Genomic DNA, 853 nt, shown 5'->3' on the forward strand with positions numbered 1-853 from the left:
GAACGCGCCCCCCCCCCCAGCCACTGGCTCACCTCATTCACGTGGTCCACCATGAGTGATCGGTGGATCTCATCAGCCATATCCCAGTGCTGTTGCTGAAGCTCTGCCGGGAAAGGGGAAACCAGTCAGTGGTGTAGGGTCAGCCTTCCCAGGGGTATGTCCTGCCCTGTCGCCTGGTACTCGCTCCTCACCTTTTACCAGGAGGCTCATCCTCTTCCTCACTGGGGCTGACAGCTTCCCCTGAGCCCATGCATCCCCCAGAACCGTCAGCCGCCGCCCAATGTCATCACACACTTGTTTCTGGAAGCAGAGGCAAGCTGGAGGAAGGATCTGTGCCCCACCAGCCCTGGGGGGTTGGTAGGGGTTCTCCTCCCTCCCCAAGGCAGCCCCTGCCTGGTTGTGCCCCGCAGCACCAGGGCCAGAGGGGGAGGAAGGAGCTGGGGTCTCACCTGCATTGTGGGGCGGCAGGTGTCCAGGGCCTCCCAGAGCGGGGCCAGGACGGCCTGGGCGGGCACGCTGCACTCCTCCGGGCCAGCCCCAGAGCTCGGCCCCCTGCTCTCTGCCCGCAGGGCGAGGCTGATGGGCCCCAGGGGGGGTGGTCCCAGCGCCCGGGGAGGAGGCGCTGGGTTTGCAGCAGGGGCACTGGCCGAGGCTGGAGAAGCACCTGCAGGGAAGAGCCCCATGAGCCCAGGGATGCAAGCCGAGGAACCGCTTGCTTGTCACCCCTGAAGCACAGCAGGCAGGAGGGTCTCCAGCCCCCAGTCCGTGCTGCCCCAGCACTGCCCAGCCTCTGGCACCCCAAAGCTGAGAGTAACGGCAAGTGCCACCTGCCCTGCTCCCCCGCTGCCCCGGC

At 66.9% G+C, this 853-nt stretch overlaps 2 protein-coding genes across 2 annotated transcripts in view; both read right to left on the reverse strand.

Moving 5' to 3' along the window:
- Window positions 1-683, reverse strand: part of SRA1 (steroid receptor RNA activator 1) — a 1,330-nt gene extending 647 nt beyond the window's left edge. Inside the window, exons 1-3 of the mRNA XM_009994227.1 lie at window positions 450-683; window positions 192-300; window positions 9-103 (exon numbers count right to left, since the gene is read on the reverse strand). Coding sequence (XP_009992529.1) covers window positions 9-103; window positions 192-300; window positions 450-683 — 438 coding nt within the window. The remainder of the gene's footprint in view (window positions 1-8; window positions 104-191; window positions 301-449) is intronic.
- A 36-nt stretch (window positions 684-719) lies between these two features.
- The window catches only part of APBB3 (amyloid beta (A4) precursor protein-binding, family B, member 3), a 9,856-nt gene continuing 9,722 nt past the window's right edge, over window positions 720-853 (reverse strand). Inside the window, exon 12 of the mRNA XM_009994228.1 lies at window positions 720-725. Within this exon, the coding sequence (XP_009992530.1) occupies window positions 720-725 (6 nt within the window). The remainder of the gene's footprint in view (window positions 726-853) is intronic.

The sequence above is a fragment of the Chaetura pelagica genome, unplaced genomic scaffold (genome assembly GCF_000747805.2).
Source record: "Chaetura pelagica isolate M959 unplaced genomic scaffold, ChaPel_1.0 scaffold183, whole genome shotgun sequence".
NCBI classification, from domain to species: Eukaryota; Metazoa; Chordata; class Aves; order Apodiformes; family Apodidae; genus Chaetura; species Chaetura pelagica.